This window comes from Delphinapterus leucas, chromosome 12, assembly GCF_059928025.1.
Source record: "Delphinapterus leucas isolate spDelLeu-1000000601 "Yukka" chromosome 12, BTC_Dleu_Yukka2, whole genome shotgun sequence".
NCBI lineage: Eukaryota > Metazoa > Chordata > Mammalia > Artiodactyla > Monodontidae > Delphinapterus > Delphinapterus leucas.
In genome coordinates, this window is record NC_143140.1 from 83,888,221 (window position 1) to 83,905,011 (window position 16,791).

The window sequence follows — 16,791 nt, forward strand, 5'->3', positions numbered from 1 at the left end:
CTCAGGTAGACTGAAGGCTCACTCCCTTTCCTTTTTCAGATTTTACTCAAATTCTATCTTTTAAAGAGGCTTCTCATGCTTATCCTAGTTACAAATCAGTCCCTCAACATTCCTTATTCCCCTTCTCTTCTATTTGCTACCAAATGTATCATCACCTAGCACACTACAAATTTAATGTATTTATTTTGTTTATTTTTTTCTCCACCTAAATGTAAGCTTCATGAGGTCAAGCACTTTTGTCTGATATATAGCCAGGTGTCTGAAAGAATGACTGACACATAGTAGACTTTCACTAAATACCTGTTGAAAAAAATGAATATATCAAATAAGAAGTGAATGAAAGAACTAGTCACCCATTTGCCTTCTAACCTCTTTTGCATCATGAACCCTATTTAGAGTCTGAGGAAATCCTCTCCATAAACGGACAAACAAACAAATATATATATAATTATATATATGATATACGTATTATTGAATATATCTGTATTATATCTACATAATATATAATATGTTATATAGATATATATTACAGATATATAGGTAGATACAGGCATAGGCATAGACATAGACATAGATATAGATATAGATATATCCACACATTTGCATATAGTTTTAGGGATTCTAAGAATTGGCAGCATGTATTTTATCCAAATGAGGTATCTGCTCATGCATGATCCCAAACATTAGTGGCACACAAATGTATTTTCTGTACTCTACAATTAGCTTTAACTTACATTTTATTTGGGGTGTTTTATTACATTTTCTTGTTTTCTTCTTTTCCTATTTCTAGATTGGTCAGAGTAATATTGATTTCGAGGGAAAAGTACCATACATATAGTAATCTGAGTGGTGAGATTTATAATTTTAAAGCAAGAGAGCAAGGGTGTGGTGATAAATGGAGATCAAAAGATATATTTGGGTTTCAGGAAGGAGAGAAAATTGTGCAGTAGGAAAGTAACCAAAGTGGGATATGAAGCAGGTTGGCCAGGACCCAGAAGCAGAGGGAAGAAAGGTTAGTTAATAAGGGGGTAACTAGGAAGGATTGCTGGTAGAAAGTCAAGCAGGACCAAGAGAGTTTTCTTTCTTCTCTCTGAGTTCTCCACATCTCTACTTCTTTTCCAAAAAAAAAAAAAAAAAAAAATGCTTTCATTCTATAATATTACCATAGTACTGTTCCTATGAAGATACTTAAGGGGTGTTACTTTGTTCTTAAGAAATTTTGACATCTGTGCAGAGAGAGATCCTAATATTTTATTGAAAAAAACTAAATAAGATCTTTGCAGATCAACCAAATTTGGAAAATTGATTTTTTTAAGGCAAAAATGAATTCACCACCACTTCTAAAGGGGATAAAAGGTTTTAGGAAAGGGTCTCTTCAACTAACACTTCTCAAATGGTTTTTAGCTCTAAAAAATTCAAATTTCTTACCATTCAGCTCAAGTCCATGTTAGTTCTTTTATGGATAAAAGAAAAAACTGTAGATAAGAATAGAGAGGAAGGAAATTAATGAAACAACTTAACCCTCTGCACTCCTTCCTTGACTCGGCACCCTGGGGTCAACAGGCATCACGCAAAGGCCCTGCTTCTCCCCTATAGAGCAGCAGGCTCACTGGATGCTTTGAACCACTTTGACAACATACTCCTGGCTTTCTGGCAGGCGGGCAGGGTCTGGTAGGGGTTCTGAAAAATAACGTACTTCCATTCTTCACTCCAAATATTCAGTACATGGCTTGCTTAAGACCTAAGCACTGGAAATGTGTTCTACCAGAGCAGGTGGGAAAGAAGTGTTCGTTCCTCTTTTGACACAGGCAAGAGGAATCTTGGGAGAAAGTTTCAGTTGGACCCATTAATCATTCATTTAAAAATAAATACAGGCTTAGCCAAAAGTCCGGGGATGTGGAGCTATCAGGAACTCCTAAAGGTCTAATCTAAAGGCCTTTAGTGTGTGACATGATAGTTTGCTCAACTTTCTAAAAGAATTTCCATGAGGAGCATTCATTCCAATACAGTCCCAGTGAGAGGATTTTTCTTCATTTCTGGAATGTGCCTATTACTAATACAAACATTATTATTCAAACAGTTTCCTTGCTTCTGCATGAAACTGTTCTTTTTGCTTGTCCACACTCCGGCTTTGAAGTATTTTTTAAGTAAACATTTATATTGCAACGTAACACACATAGAGAAAAACGCGCATATAAGGTTTGTGCTTGATGAAATTATCACAAAATGAACACATCTGTGTAGCCACCATCAAAGTCAAAAAAGACTCTTACCTGGAATCTCAGAAGCTTTACTTGTGGCCTCTCCCAGTGCATATCCTCCCCTCCCCCTCAAAGGCAACCACTATCCTGACTGCTTTGAGTTTTAAAGACAGTTAAAATAATTCTGATAGCTTTGTGACATGAATGAACATGATGTACCAGATAATCTTTCTCTAATGAATAGGTTGATGTGCTTTTCTCTTTTTTTTCAACAAGGTCAATTTCCACATCATCATGTCCTCCTCGGAGGTTCACAGGAATACGTAACATGGGGTGCATTTCATCAGCCCCAGCGTAAGGGATCTGTGGAAAGGTCTTCTTTCCAGAAATGTTCAGAGAGTGCAGTTCTTCAGCTGGGTGGGGTAGAGAGCCCCTGAGATGGCCCCAATGTTCCTTGCTCCCCAGTACTCATGCCCTTCTGTAATTCCCCTCCTTGACTGCAGGAAGGCTGACCTAGCGACTTGCTTCTAATGAACAGAATACTGTAAATGCGATGTGATGTCACTCCTGAGATTGGGGTATAACCCACCCTGCTCGCTCACTCTCGCAGCTTTACTGCTCTGCAGGCAGCCAGCTTCTATTTTGGGAACTGCCCTATGAAGAGACTCACATGGGAAGGAACTGGGGGTGGCCTCCAGCCAACAGACAGTGAACAACTGAGACCCTCAGTCCAACAACCTGCGAGGAACTGAATCCTGCCAACAACCACGTGAGAGAGCTTGGAAGCACACCCTCCCCCAGTGGAGGAATGAATGCAGTCCCAGCTGATGCCTGGATTACAGCCTTATAAGAGACTTTGAAGCAGAAGCACCTAACCAAGCCACACCCAAATGCCTGACTCACAGAAACTGTGAAATGATGAATGTCTATTGCCTGTAGCTGCTAAGTTTGTGGGTATTTTGTTGCCTAGCAATAGATAACTAATACCTGGGAAGAAAAGAAAAAGATGCTGAGTTCCTCAAGCCTGTGGCCATAGTGCATGGAGAACAAGACGTCACAGAGAACCAGCTGCGTCGGTAAAACCTTTGAATTCTTTGTACAAACCTGCGCTCCCAGTTTCCAAGCCCCTGGCCATGGTTGGGTGAAGGTCCAGAATCCTGAGTTTCCTGCTCTTTGGAAAGCTGAGACCACCGTCTTTCTCCTTCTAGAAGTAGCCGAACTGTCCAGGCTCTCCTTAGCCTCTATTCCCTACTTCTCCCAATGTGGGCTGCAACATCTCATCCACTGATATGCATCTGCCTAGGCCAGCTCCTCCTCCTTGAACGCACTTCCTTCTCTTCCTGATTTTCTTCATCTCTTATGATGGGCCAGTTTCAGCATCTCCATGGCATTGTCCCTAATGGCCTCAGGTAGGCAGCTGTTTCCCTCCTCTGGGCTACCAAAGCTGATATCAACTATAGCACTTATCACATCTCATAGCAATTGTTTTCCTTTATGTTTCCATTGTCCAGTGGGGTCTTCTCAGTGGTCCCAGTGTCCTAGAGTAGTGCCTCATACATAGTAAGAGTCGGGAAGTATTTGTTCAATAAAAAATGTATTCACTCGTATCAGTTATCACAAATAAGACAGTAAAATCCCAACACAGTATGGCATATTACACTGGATGACCAAACACATTTAGCAACTCTGTAAATACTATGGAATACAACATATATGACTTTGAAATGAGTGCTAGTGATGTCTTTCATCATTAAATGCTAGGCAATTTCCTCTACGTTTGGGTTTTCTTTGTATAAATAAAATACACCTTTGCCTTTTATTTTTCAGCCTTATTTTTACAAGGCTCACTGGGACATCTGACTGAGAGTCACTCCACCATCTTTTGTAGCCTTGTCCTTTTGATTGCTGATATTTCTTCCTGGAGAGCGATTCAAATTCATGATGCAAAAGGACACGTACAAAACAGCATTAAATTGCGGGTCTACAAGGCTTTCCAAAATCTATAAATCTTCTGCTAATTCAGGACTGTTTTACAAAGCATTCTGGCCTCTACTTGTTTGTGCTATAATCTAAACGTGAAAGCAGGATGCTTTTGTTATAAAGAACCATTTTAGTTATGGGAGGCCATGAACGTAGCTTCAGTACATCCTGTGCCCTGTCCCTTATTCTCACTGTGGAAACATCTGCTCGTCTGCTACCGTGAAGTGTCTGTTTCCCACTGCCCAGCTCTCATGGTGTTCTTGGCTCCAGACTCAAGAGCTTAGCATCACGTAAGTCTGCTATATCTGAAATGTAGAAAGTTTCTTCTGGATATAGTATAAAAGAACAGCACCGTTTAATGAATCAGGCAAAATCCCAAGATCTTATTAAATTTTACTGTGTATTCTCACCAGTTGACTATCTCAGGCTCTCAGCAACATTTATTATTCCAGGTAGTAGGGCACAAAAACAAATTACACATGATCCTTGCCATCTAGGAGCTTAGTATTTGAAATTTTACACCAGAGTGAATGCAAAAATCAAGGCCTATTGTAAAAACAAAACAAAACAAAACAAACAAACAAAAAAAACTGCATTGGGTGCTACTGCGTGAATTTCCTACTGTTTTAAGAAGGTCAAGGGTCAACTCACCCTATTGAGACTGTATTGGCTTTTACTGCCTTTCCCTACCCTCCACCCACACATGTGGTTAGCATAAATCATTCTACAGAACCAGCATCTTCTCACGCCACATCCACAGAGTTCATCCACAGTCCGAAATTTCTTACCTTTAATGTGCTATTCAAAGTTCGGATTTTGTGGAGCTTCTCATTTATGGATGGATTTTTGCACCGCTTGACAAAGGACTTTCTCAACTCCTTTTTGGTTGAAGGTCGCCGGTCCCCAAGAGGAGATAGACTAGCTTGCTCTAACGATTTGTAGAGCTTCTCCATTTCATCATCTTCAGACACTTTTGTCTCTTCTATTAAAATAAATAAATAACAATAAACCCAGTTAATCAAGGACAGAACATTTGACATGGTCCTAAAACAAGGCCCTCCTGATACCTTGATCTTAGACTTCCAGCCTCCAAAACTGTGAGACATAAATTTTTATTGTCTAAGCCGCTCAGTTGGTGGTACTTTGTCATACCAGGGCCATGTTCCCTTTGAAGGCTGTAGGGAAGGATCTGTTCCAGGCCTCTCTTCCAGCTTCTGGTGGTTCCTTGGCTTGTGGCAGCATAACTCTAATCTTCACATGGTGTTTTACAGTGTGCATGTCTCTGTGCCCAAATTTCCCCCTTTTATAGACACCAGTCATATGGATTAGGGGCTCACCCTATTGACCTCTTAACTAATTACACCTGCAAAAAATAACCATTTCCTAATAAGGTCACATTCTGAGGTCTCAGTGGTTATGACTTCAACACAGGAACTTTGGAAGGACACAATTGAACCCATAATAGTACACAGTCTAACCTCCCAAAATTTATGTCCCTCTCACATGCAAAATACATTCACTCATCCCAACATCTCCGAAAGTCTTAATCCATTCAAACATCAACTCTAAGTCTCAAATCTCACCCAAATATCATCTAAATCAGAGACTGGTGGGACTCAGGGAATGATTCATCCTGGGGCAAAGTTCCTCTCCACCTATAAACCTGTGAAACCAAGTAAGTTCTCTGTTTCTAAAATACAGTGGTGGGGCAGGATAACCTTACAAACCAGTACACACTCTAAAGCTTGAGAACCATTGTCCCAGATCACGTTTTAATGTCCTTCCTAGAACTGTGCTTTGAATGAAGGAATCCACCTGTGGTCTGTGGCTTTCAGCAGATAATAATAGTTCCTCATGCCACACACCTCCATTCTCTTTGTTAACCACACCTTGCCAGCCTCAGCTCAAATGCTTCCAGGAAAGTGACTCCACCCAGGATCCGGGGGGACCCCGGATGTGCTAGGCTAAGCCAGCGGCAGTTCCGTCATGCTAGCCACAGTCATTCATCCAGGGATGAGCACGTGTCTCAGATCAGGCCCACTGGGGCCAAAGAGACTCAATTCTGAGACTTTGGTTTGGGGCATCAGGGAATCAATTTCTCTGTTTTCCTAAACTGAGTGGTGTGATTCCAGAAATCATGCCAAGAATCATGAGAATGGAGCCAATCCATAGGATCCAACTGACACATGGATTTTGGTGATACCATTACTGCCCTCTTAGCTTATGGGAGCCAGTACATTGCCTTTGTTAAGATATTCTGAGTGTCGTTTTCAAGCATATGCAGCTGAAAGAGTCTCAAATGATATAGAAAGTTACTCAAAGAAAACCATCTCTTGATGCTGCTTTAATTTCTTACTAAAAACTTCAGTCCTTTATTCACTTCAGTCTGAAAATAATGTTGGGAAGGATAGACAATAAGATTGTTTTCTACCAGGTACTTCCTAGTGTCTATGCATTTTAGCTCCCATCCTGAGAACAAGCTTGATAGAGGATCATATAGGAAGTATGGCCTTAGAAGAACTAGAGAAAAGGTCTCACCAAAGAGAAAAGCACATAACAGTAGTCTAGGAGCATCAAAATTAAGCACACTCACTTACTTTACAGTTTACTCTTATAAGATTAAGTGCCTTTAGCCAATAGTTTTCCCCCTTCTACTACCAGAAAGTCCACAGGTGTGCCCAATACTCTTTCATAAAATGAAGAGCAAAGATGTTGGGCTAACTTTGCAACTAAATTAAAGTATTGGTCAGTAAACTTCTTTGTTCACTACCACAGTATTATCAAAAAAGGAGAAAATATTCAAAACACAATTAGACTTTTTGGCTCAGTCTGTGCAGACATCAAAAGTAGGTTTTTGTCAATAAGCACGTGAAAAGATGCTCAATATATCAGTCATTAGAGAAATGCAAGTCAAAACCACAATGAGATACTATTTCACACTCACCAGGATGGCTAAAATCAAAAAGGCACAATAAGAAGTGTGGCCAAGGATGTGGAGAAACTGGAACCCTTAAAGTTGCTGGTGGGAATATAAAATGGAGCCACCACTTTAGGAAACCGTTTGGTAGTTCCTCAAAATGCTAAATGTAGCATTTTAAGTTACCATATGACCCACCCATTCCATTTCTAGTTATATACTCAAGAAAATTAAAAACACGTTAACACAAAACTTGTGCATGAATGTCATGAATGATATAGACAAAAGGTGCGAACAGCCTAAATGCTCACCAGCTGAGTGGGGTAACAGATTGTGGTACACGCATGCAATGGAGTATTAGTCATTAAAAGAAATGAAGTACTGACACATACTAAAACATGGATGAAACTTGAAAAATTCTTTGAAGTAAAAAAAGCCAGTCACAAAAGACACATACTGTATCGTCCATTTATAATGAAATGTCCAGAATAAACAAATCCATGGAGACAGAAAGTAGATTAGTGGTTGCCTGGGGCTGAGGAAGGGACAAGTAGGAATGGGGAGTGACTGCTAATATGTATGGGGTTTTTCCTGTGTGTGGTGCTAAAATGTCCTCAAATTAGATTGTGGATCTAGTTGCACCACTCTATGAATATACTAAAAATCACTGAACTGTATGTTTTTATGTGTGAATTTTATGGTATGTGAAGCATATGTCAATAGAGCTATTAAAAAGTAGACTTTTATAAGATTATCATGATAACTGATGACACTTGCATAGGAGAAATACTAAGCATGGCAACAGTCCTGGAGTTAAGCTGGAGACATCAGAAAGTCTTAAGAAATCTAAATAAAAAGACATCTGACTCTTAGAGCGGAACATTAGCATTGGCGGCTCTGGGAGTTTTCAGTCCCACAAGAACACAATAATTGTACACATCATTTTTTTACAGATAGGCAGGTGGGGACTCTACCTCAAATAAAGCCTGAATACATAGCTTTTAATACCACAGTATTTTTACAGTAATATATATTTAACAAACCTCAAGAAACAAACCAAACAAGTATACAACAACAGAATGACTTCTTCACTTCCTCTGTGTTCACCAAGCTGCTCAGTTGTGCTGCTAAAGATTGCGATAGAAAATAAAAATACTTTCGACTAACACATTAATTTGTAATTATGTCAGAGTAAAATGATTATATTAAGATCTTATATCTAATTCAACAATATTAAATCAGTAAAGATGAAAATAAACTTTAGAATCTTGAAATAACATGGCATAAAGTACATTCCCTAAATGAAAAATAAAGAGGACCGCCTCTTTGGATAATTTTATTATTATTTAATATATTTATATCAATATATATTACCTTTAAGTTAAAAATATCAGAGATTATCGCCCTTCCACACACATATTCCTGTCCCTATTTGCCTTTTTTGTATCATAATCTGAGAGATATACCACATATTGCTAGATACTCATGGGAAAGACCTGTGATCTAACCTCATCCATGACCTAAATGGGGATTTTATACTGTTTTACTGTTACTAATGGCTGGTGCCTAGGTCTTCACAGGACAATAAAATGAACATCCAGTAATAATGGAAGCGGATGATAACAGGATCATAGGACAAAAAAAAGACCCAAAGGGTACAAGCACACAAGAAAACACAGCTTGCACCTGACCCCAAAGCCGAGGTGAACCGAGTCCTTCCTAACGGTTGTATGGAAGACTAGCGCTGGCTGGCTAATCCTACAGGGCTATCCCTGTACCTTTCAAAGGCTTCTCAATAGATTAATATTTTAAAAATCTCCATTTCACCTTTTTTATGTAAATATTTTTCTAAATTCTAACATCATATTGGGAAACACTACATTGTTCCCTTATCTGAGCAGATTATAAAAAGAGCAAAAAAAAAAAAAAAAGATTGGCAGAAAAGACCACTGGTCTCTCTCCCTCTGGAAACAGAAACCAAGTTAATTATTTCTATCTCCCTTGTGTTCTGTGGCAAAATGAAAGACTTTTGTCTGACAATCAAGTGTTTTCAACGCAACTGTTATCCTTCCTCTCAAGTGCATATTTTAGTCTCTTACATAAAATAACAGGACTTTAATTTCCTTCTCCACATAAGGCATCACGCCTCACGAGTTCTTTGCCAAGGAAGATGAAAACTATTTTTATTTTATAGATGAGAAAAAATGTGGAGATTCTTGGAAAACAGTAAGTGATCTTTCCAAAATGTAAAGCAGTGTGGAATGAGGAATAAAAGTTTGCTTCCACACTCTGCAGGCCCAGGCACTTCGGGAGCAGTCTTCTCCAACTTTAATAAGCAAACAACCACCTAGGGATCTTGGTAAAATACAGTTTCTGATTCATTCAGTCTGGGATGGCGGGCACTGAGATGCTAAATTTTTAAGGAGCTCCTAGGTGACGTCTGAAGTGCTGGTCCATGGACATACTCTGAGTAGGAAGGCTAGACTGCTTCCCAGCAATTAGTCATGCAGAAACAGCCTCAGCTCACCAGAAGAGAAAAGGACTGAAATTACAGCTAGAAAGTTGAGACCTGTCCAGAAAGCAGCATCTATTTTCTCTGTGCCATATCACAGCTTTTTTAAAAATCTGGCTTGCTCAAGGGAGGGTTCGAGAATCCCTGCTCTAAAGCATCAGTATCTCAATATTGTTGAGTTGGTAGGAATTTGAGGTAAATGTTAGTGACCCTTTACTTCTGTTAGACTGGCTCAGAATGTCTGGAGGGGTCAGTCTAGAAAACGTTCTCCAAACTTAGGTCAATAATCTAATGATTTAGACTCAATAAAGGGATGATATATTTTTAAGAAGATCTTTCTTGTTGACATTAGCAAAAGACAAAACACGGAAGATTCAGAAGGAGGGGAAAGATATGAGGGGCACTTCATGCCAAGAGCAGTGAGGCAAGAGGAAGAAGAAGTTACCCCAATACAATTTCACAAGCAGAAAATGAAGGTTTGGAGCAGATAAATGCCCTTACCTTTTCAAGATGGTGCTCTCTTGTCCTTATGTCTATGGTTATAATCTAGTGTGATCTATAATTACTTGCAAGACATCCTTATTTTTGCCTTATAGGAAATCCTCAGTGTATGCATTTAGAGTTACATATTTCAACATGGCCATTAAATCCCTACTAATAAACCTTTTCCCAGGAAGTGATAAAAATGCTATACAGTTGAGATTATATTTCATTCCACAGAGGACTGAATGTTCTGGAAAACTTATGACTCATCCTTGATTCCTCTCTTTCCCTCACACGTTTGATCCCTTTATTAAGTTCATCCATCACATATCTTTGAATGTCCACTGTGTACTCAGGCAGTGCAGCTGAAAGACTAGGGATAGACTAAACCAGGCAACAATCCTTTATGAATCTTACATTCTTACATTGTATGTTTATAATATATCCCAAATATGTGTATTTTTTCTGCTCCCCACCCCATTGCTACCACCATTTCATTGTTGGTCTATTCTGACAGCTACATTCCTAATATCCATTTTTCATACAGTGAAGTGATCTTTTAAAAATGTAAACCACACCAAAACATTCCTCAGCTTCAGTTCCTCCAAAAATAGCTCATTGCACTTAGAACAAAATCCAAATACCTTAAAGGACCCACTGGTTGCCACATAGCCAGCTGCTACTGAATTCTCCAGTATCTTGCTATGATGCCCCTACCCACTGCTCCAGCCATGCTGGATTTATTTCTGTTTCCTGAACCGCAAAATTTGTGCCAGTCCTATAGCATTTATACTCTACTTTCTCTTTGTCTAGGGCATTTTGCCTACTATTGTTTATATGTGTAGGTTTCCTTGAGAAATTCAGGTCCCAGATCAAACATTGCCTCCTCATGGAGATCCTCCCCCAACCAGTCATCTAAATAAAGGTCCTTCTTCCTACCTCCATTATTATATACCCTTACCTAATTTCCCTTATGGAACTTACTCACTACCAGAAATTATCCTGTTCTTCTACTTACCTGCTAATTGTCTCCAAACCCTGCCAAAACAGACATACGCACCAGACTGTAAGTTCTATGCAAGAGGGCTATTGCCTTTGTTATCTTCAAAAAGCATCTCCAAATGCCAACAATTGAGCCAGAAATATAATACCTCCTCAAAACATATTTGTTAAACCTTCACTGTTTGGTCAAAATTTCCATACTTAATCTCATTCTCACCTCCTTCATATATCCATACATAATAAACACAGCAAGCTAATTCTGGATTTGGATTCTTTAAAAACTCAGTAAGTAAACTATTCTTACTAAATGTCAAGTGTCTAGATAGAGTAAAAGTAAAAATTAAAATTTGTTTTTGGTTAGAGAAAAAGGGAAAGGACACAAATTACTAACATCAGAAATGAAAAAGAGGGTTATCACTACAGATCCCGTGGGACATTAAAAGGATAGTAAGAAAATGCTATGAGCTACTCTGTGCCCACAAATTTAATAACCTAGCTGAAACAGACCAATTCTTTAAAAGAAACAAAACTCACACAGAAGAAATAAATGATTTGAATAGGCCTATATCCAATCAATAATTGAAAAACTTTCTGATTGAATCAATAATTAATAACCTTCTAAAACAAAGCACCAGTGCCATATGGGTTCACTGATGAATTCTACCAAACATTTAAAGAAAAAATTATACCAATTCTCTACACTCTCTTTCAGAAGATAGAAGCAGAGGGAATACTTCCTCTGACTCATTCTATGAGGCCAGCATTACCCTAATCATCAAATCCAGACAAATACATTTCATTGCTGAAAACCAATATACCTCATGAACATAGATGCAAAATTCCTCAGCAAAATATTAGCAAATTGGAGAATAAAAAAATTTTACACCATGACCGAGTGGGAATTATCCCAGATATGCAAGGCTGGCTCAACATTAGAAAATAAATTAATGTAGTCGATCACATCAATAGGCTTAAGAGGAAGAAGGAAAAAAAGACATGATAATATCAATAGACACAGAAAAAGCATTTAACAAAACCCAATACTCATTTGTGGTTAAAAAAAAACTTCTCAGTAAACAAGGAATAAAAAAAAAAATTCCTGGCGGCTTCCCTGGTGGCGCAGTGGTTAAGAATCTGCCTGCCAATGCAGGAGACACGGGTTCGAGGCCTGGTCCAGGAAGATCCCACATGCTGCAGAGCAACTAAGCCCGTGTGCCACAACTACTGAGCCTGTGCTCTAGAGCCTTTGAGCCACAGCTACTGAAGCCCGTAGGCGCCTGTGGTCTGCAACAAGAGAAGCCACCGCAATGAGAAGCCCGGCACCACAACGAAGAGTAGCCCCCACTCGCTGCAACTAGAGAAAGCCCGTGCACAGCAACGAAGACCCAACGTAGCCAAAAATAAATAAAATTAATTAATTAATTTAAAAAAGAAAGAAAGAAAATTCCTCAACTCAATACAGAATATCTACAAAGAACCTACAGCTAACTTCATACTTAATGGTGAGAAACTAGAAGCTTTCCCACTAAGATCAGTAATAAGGCAAGGATGCCCCCTCCCACTACTCCTCTTCAACATTGTACTGAAAGTCCTAGCCAACACAATAACACAAGAAAAGGAGATAAAAGTATACAGATTGGGAAGGAATAAATAAAACTATCTTTGTTCATATATGACATGAATTTGCATCTGGAAAAGGCAAAACTATGGAGATAATAAAACGATCAGTAGGCATTGGGGAAGGGAAGGATTAAAAGGTGGGGTACAGAGAATTTGTAGGACAATGAAAATACTCTATATGATACAGTATTAATGGATACACGTTGTTATACATTTGTCCAAACCCACAGAATGTAGAACACTAAGGGTGAACCCTAAGTTAAACTATGGACTTTGGGTAATTTTGATGTGTCAGTGTAAGTTCATCAGTTTTAAAAAATATACTACTTTAGTGGGAGGAATATTGATAATGGAAAAGGCTATTATGCGTAGGGGCAGGGGTAGACAGGAAATCTCTGTACCTGCCTCTCAATTTTGCTGTGAACCTAAAATTGCTCTAAAAATTCAAATCTACTTTGAAATATTTGTCAATTGGCTGCTTACTATAGTTTTGTAGTTTGAGGCAAATAGAACCTTATTTGCCTTGGCTTTAATTAAGAAGAAATAAAATTGTAGGGAGAGAAATTAAAAATTAACAACCAAAGGGTAGTGCAGGAAAAGATGGCAAAGGCTTATGGTGTTGTCTAGATAAGAAGGATCTACCTGTAAAAACTGATCTCATAGTTTCCATTTCTAGTTGAAAATTCAGACACGTGCTCATATCATTCTAGTTCCTTGCTCTTGATGCATAGGGTGACATATATTCAGGAGTCTCCGGAACAGCCAGGAAGGGCCAGGAGGGTATAATCAAAGAGACAAACAAATGAATCTGAGACCATTAGGTTGGGAGCATCTCAAAGGACTGCACAAGATTCTTCACAGAAGTAAAGTGTAAACTGCAGGTGTATGCGTTCAAGAAGACTTGCAGATCAGGGACGTCATTCTCAGACCAGGGGCACACAGAATATTCCCCAGCTTTGTGTAAAAATACCTGGAGACAAATGAAAATGGAAATACACCAATCCAAAGTCTATGGGAATAACAAAAGCAGTTCTAAGAAGGAAGTTTATAGTAATATAAGCTTACCTTGAGAAACAAACAAACAAACAAAAATCTCAAATAAACAATCTAACCCTGTACCTAAAGGAACTAAAAAAAGAACAAACAAACCCCAAAGTTAGTAGAAAGAAATAGTAAAGATCAAAGCGTAAATAAATAAGAGACTAAGGAGTAGAAAAGATCAGTGAAACTAAGATCTGATTCTTTGAAAAGTAAACAAAACTACTAAGCCGTTAGGCAGATTCATCAAGAAAAAAAGGACTCAAATAAAAACAGAAATGAAAGACAGGTTACAACCAACACTACATGAATACAAAGGCTCATAAGAGATTACTACTACAAACAAATATACACCAATAAAATGAACCTAGAAGAAATGAATAAATTCCTAGAACATGCAAACTCCCAAGACTGAATCGGGAAGAAATAGAAAATATGAAGAGATTGATCATCAACAATGAAATTGAATCAGTAATTTAAAAACTCACAACAAACAAAAGTCCAGGACCACACAACTTCAAAGGTGAATTCTACCAAACATTTAAAGAAGAGTTAACACCTATTCTTCTGAAACTATTCCAAAAAAATTGAAGAGGACAGAACAGTTCTGAACTCATTCTATGAGGCTAGCATCACCCTGACACTAAAACCAGACAAAGATACTATAAAAGAAGAAAATCACAGGCCAATATCACTGATGAATACAGATGTAAAAATCCTCAACAAAATATTAGCAAACCAAATTCAACAATACGTTAGAAGGATCATACATCGCGATCAAGTGGGATTTATCCCAGGGATACAAGCAAGGCTGGTTCAGTAACTGCAACTATAAGCAATGTGATACACCACATCAACAAATTGAAGAATAAAAACCATATGATCATCTCAATAGATGCAGAAAAGGTTTTGACAAGATTCAACATCCATTTATAATAAAAACTCTCAACAATGTGGCTATAGAGGGAACATTCCTCAACATAATAAAGGTCATACATGAGAAAACTACAGTCAACATCATACTGAACAGTGAAAAGCTGAAAGCATTTCTTCTAAGATCAGGAACAAGACAAGGATGTCTACTCTCACCACTTTTATTCAACATAGTATTGAAATCCCAGCCACAGCAGACGAGAAAAAGGAATCCAAATTGAAAAGGAAGAAGTAAACTGTCACTGTTTGCGGATGACATGATACTATAGGTAGAAAATCCTAAAGATGCCACCAAAAAACTACTGACCTCAGTTATATGTGGAATCTAAAAAATAAAACAGGGACTTCCCTGATGGTGCAGTGGTTAAGAATCCACCTGCCAATGCAGGGGACACGGGTTCAAACCCTGGTCCGGGAAGATCCCACATGCTGTGGAGCAACTAAGCCCGCGTGCCACAACTACTGAAGCCTGCACACCTACAGCCCACGCTCCGCAACAAGAGAAGCCACCGCAATGAGAAGCATGCACACCGTAACGAAAAGTAGCCCCTGCTCGCCACAACTAGAGAAAGCCCGCGTGCAGCAACGAAAACCCAATGCAGCCAAAAATAAATAAATAACTTTATTTAAAAAAGAAAAAGGTTTAAAAAACAAAACAAAAACAGACTCATAGATACAGAGAACAAATAGGTGGTTGCCTGAAAGGAGGGCAGGGTGCGGGGGGGGGGAGGGTTAAATAAATAAATGAAAAGGATTAAGAGGTACAAACCCCAGTTAATATAACAATTAAATCATGGGGAAGTAACATATAGCATAAGGAATATGGTCAATAATATTGTAATAACTTTGTACAGAGACAGATGGTCACTAGACTTATCGTGGTAATCATTTCTAATGTACACAAATGTTAAATCACTATATAGAATACCTGAACTAACATAATATTGTTCATCAACTGTATTTCCCAAAAAATGAGATTAAGGTCTGAGGACTACAGTTGACCTAGTTATATTGCATAAATTTGCAGGTAACCTAATCAGCATTATTTCATGACATCATCCAGGGATTCTTGGCCACTTGACATGAAGCAGAGAAAGCAGGTAGTGAGTCACCCGTGCTTGAGATTAATGCCATTGAGGTCAAGAATTATAGATTCAAGATTTTTCCAGTAGTAAATATTTACTCCCATTTTCAAATCACTTCTCAAATTATAGTTCAAAAAATAGGATCACTAGGAAATTTTCTAGGGACTAAATTAAGTAGCAGAGATACAAAAACCAAGATTGGTCTTCACCTTGATAGACATGCTATAGAACCCCTCAAGTAAACCTCTCCTTTGTTTCTTATTCCCACTGCCACCCCAGCTATTACACAAGCTTCCTAACTCTTCTAATTTCCTTTGTCCCCTTACACGTTTCTACCCCCGAATTCTTAAGCTCATGTAATTTTTCTAAAGTACACCTGCAATTACATGATTACCCCGATTAGAAATCGTCATCTATTATCTATTGAAATAAACTAACAACGAGCCCAGTATTCAACATCATCCAAATTTATTTTCCATTCCTCTTTTCCATGGCTCACCTCTCTACCTGCAGACCTTCCCACTCAGATCTTAGATCAGCTTAGATCACTTAGATACGATCTTCCGTATTTTGAGTTCCTGCTCTCTTTCAAATCCCTCGAGTACTTTGTATGTCTCTGTGGCACTTATTTTACTCTGCTTTCTTTTGTTAAATGAGTCTTATTCTTCCCACTCTCCCCATTACACATTAAAATATTTTAGACCAGAAATTGTATCTTGCTTGTTTTTGTATTCCTATTAGCACAAAGTACATGAGTACATGTTAGGTACTCAATAATAATAATAATAATGCTTAATTGAATGGAGTTCATTAATCAACTTTTTCTTTTATTATTATCTTGCTTCCTAAAGAGACATACCTCATAATTCCTACAGCATCATCTGAGGTAGCTAGCTAAAATAATGTAGCATCTGTACTGTTTGCCCTAAAATTGTGTAAAATTTTTGGTAATTGTTAAATCCTAAAATCTGGCTCATTCATGTTACTTTCCTGAGATGTCATGCATGAGCTAGTATGTAT

The 16,791-nt window shown here is 38.3% G+C and overlaps 1 protein-coding gene across 13 annotated transcripts in view; it reads right to left on the reverse strand.

The window, feature by feature from the left end:
* The window catches only part of IPCEF1 (interaction protein for cytohesin exchange factors 1), a 195,891-nt gene that overhangs the window by 8,422 nt on the left and 170,678 nt on the right, over nucleotides 1–16,791 (reverse strand). For 11 of the 13 annotated variants that reach the window (XM_022559836.3, XM_030760277.2, XM_022559844.3 and 8 more), the window contains one exon: nucleotides 4,970–5,163. In XM_022559836.3, coding sequence (XP_022415544.2) covers nucleotides 4,970–5,163 — 194 coding nt within the window. Of the gene's footprint in view, nucleotides 1–1,428; nucleotides 1,476–3,305; nucleotides 4,120–4,969; nucleotides 5,164–16,791 lie in introns of all 13 variants that reach the window. The other 2 variants (XR_016395259.1, XM_089922176.1) reach the window with 2 other exon arrangements.